Raw genomic sequence first — 1,478 nt, 5'->3', positions numbered from 1 at the left:
GGGAGTGCTGGAATCCCCGCGGCGGGAGGAGGCGACGGGCTTGGCGTCGCGCACTGCCGGAGGTGGAAGGTCAGAGGAGGGACCAAGCCTTTATCCTGTGCAGGAGCGAGATCTGAACTGCGCTGGGCGCCCGGAGCCCTGGTCCAGCCCTCAGCCCTCGCGGCCGCCGCCCAGTCCGCTGTTCCACCGCCAGGTGCAAAATGCCGTGTCATCGGGAGAGTCTGCGGCCGGGGCATTGAATTACAGCTTAGCCGAGTCCGGGTAGGGCGGCGGAGGTGGAAGGTGAGCAGAAGCCCCTGTTCTCCTCGGAGCACCCGCTGACAAGCAGGCTGAGCGCAGCCGGGGCGCGGACTGAGTGGAGCCCACTGAAGCAGCCCGGGACTGGCCTGTTCCTCTTTAAGAGCTGCTGCTCTGAGCCGGGACCCAGTGATCCAAGCCGTTCTCCCTCCGCCAGCTCTCTCCAGTGAGGGAACCCACGAGCTGCGCCTCGACCGTCCCCGACCTTCCCCAGCCCTCTCCGCGCCCTGGGCGCACTGGGCCCTGACTCCCCGCCAGTCATGCTGAGGGTCTTCATCCTCTACGCCGAGAACGTCCACACCCCGGACGCCGACATCAGCGATGCCTACTGCTCTGCGGTGTTTGCAGGTAGGAGGGGCCTGCGATCCCTCCCGGGAGGGGAGGATGGGGTGGGAGAGGAGACGCCGCGGCTCTCCATCCCGGAGAGCACCGGGACGTGAGAGGCCAGACTCCTCGCCCAGACCAGATTGACTTTGAGTGTTGCAAAAACACACACCCTCGGAGAGAGGCGACTCAGAGGGAAATTGAGGCAAGAGGGAGAGATGGCTGAGCGTCCTGGAAGCTGAGCCCGGGTTGGGGCTAAGAGGGGCCTGGAAGACGGGGCCAGCATCTTTCCTCGCACTCTCAGGATCTCTTAAAAGAGGCCTTTCCGGGTTGTGTGCTGCAAAGTGTTTTACTGCAGGGCTCCCCGCCTCTCCCCGGAAGACTGGTGCCCGGACTATCTGCAATCCAGCTCTTCCCGACCCCCGCCCCCCACCCCCTCCCCGCGCCCCGGCCCGGGCCTGGCGGCTCTTCTCGGCCTTCGCTCTCTATTACAGGCTGGGCCGGCAGGCAGGCGGCCACTGGGGGCAGAGGCATCGCCCATCGGTCCAGGGATCCTACCCTTGCTTTGGGCACAGGATGTGGGAAATTTAGCATGTTGGGGGTGGTAGCTCCATCATCAGATTGAGGCTACTTTGAGCAGGGGAGCCTGCTCCCCTATCAGATTGAGACCTCCCACAGGAAGGTCTTTTCATGGTGATGAATGGGCTACTCCAGGAGGTGAAGGCTGGGCCCTGCCTGCTTCTCTGCGACGCCCCTCTGGGTGGAGCCAGAGCTGGGGTCTACACAGCTGGGTCTGTGGGTTTGGAGCCATACTGAGGAGAAGGACCAGAGGGCAGGAGTGTGGGAGCCCACATCCC

At 64.5% G+C, this 1,478-nt stretch overlaps 1 protein-coding gene across 7 annotated transcripts in view; it reads left to right on the top strand.

The window, feature by feature from the left end:
• The first annotated feature begins 557 nt into the window (after window positions 1-557).
• DYSF (dysferlin) overlaps window positions 558-1,478 on the top strand; it is a 229,745-nt gene continuing 228,824 nt past the window's right edge. For all 7 annotated transcript variants that reach the window (XM_007453392.1, XM_007453388.1, XM_007453390.1 and 4 more), the window contains exon 1: window positions 558-645. In XM_007453392.1, the coding sequence (XP_007453454.1) occupies window positions 558-645 (88 nt within the window). The remainder of the gene's footprint in view (window positions 646-1,478) is intronic.

This window comes from Lipotes vexillifer, unplaced genomic scaffold (genome assembly GCF_000442215.2).
Source record: "Lipotes vexillifer unplaced genomic scaffold, Lipotes_vexillifer_v1.1 scaffold253, whole genome shotgun sequence".
Taxonomy (NCBI): Eukaryota; Metazoa; Chordata; class Mammalia; order Artiodactyla; family Lipotidae; genus Lipotes; species Lipotes vexillifer.
This window is presented reverse-complemented; position numbering and strand designations above follow the sequence as displayed.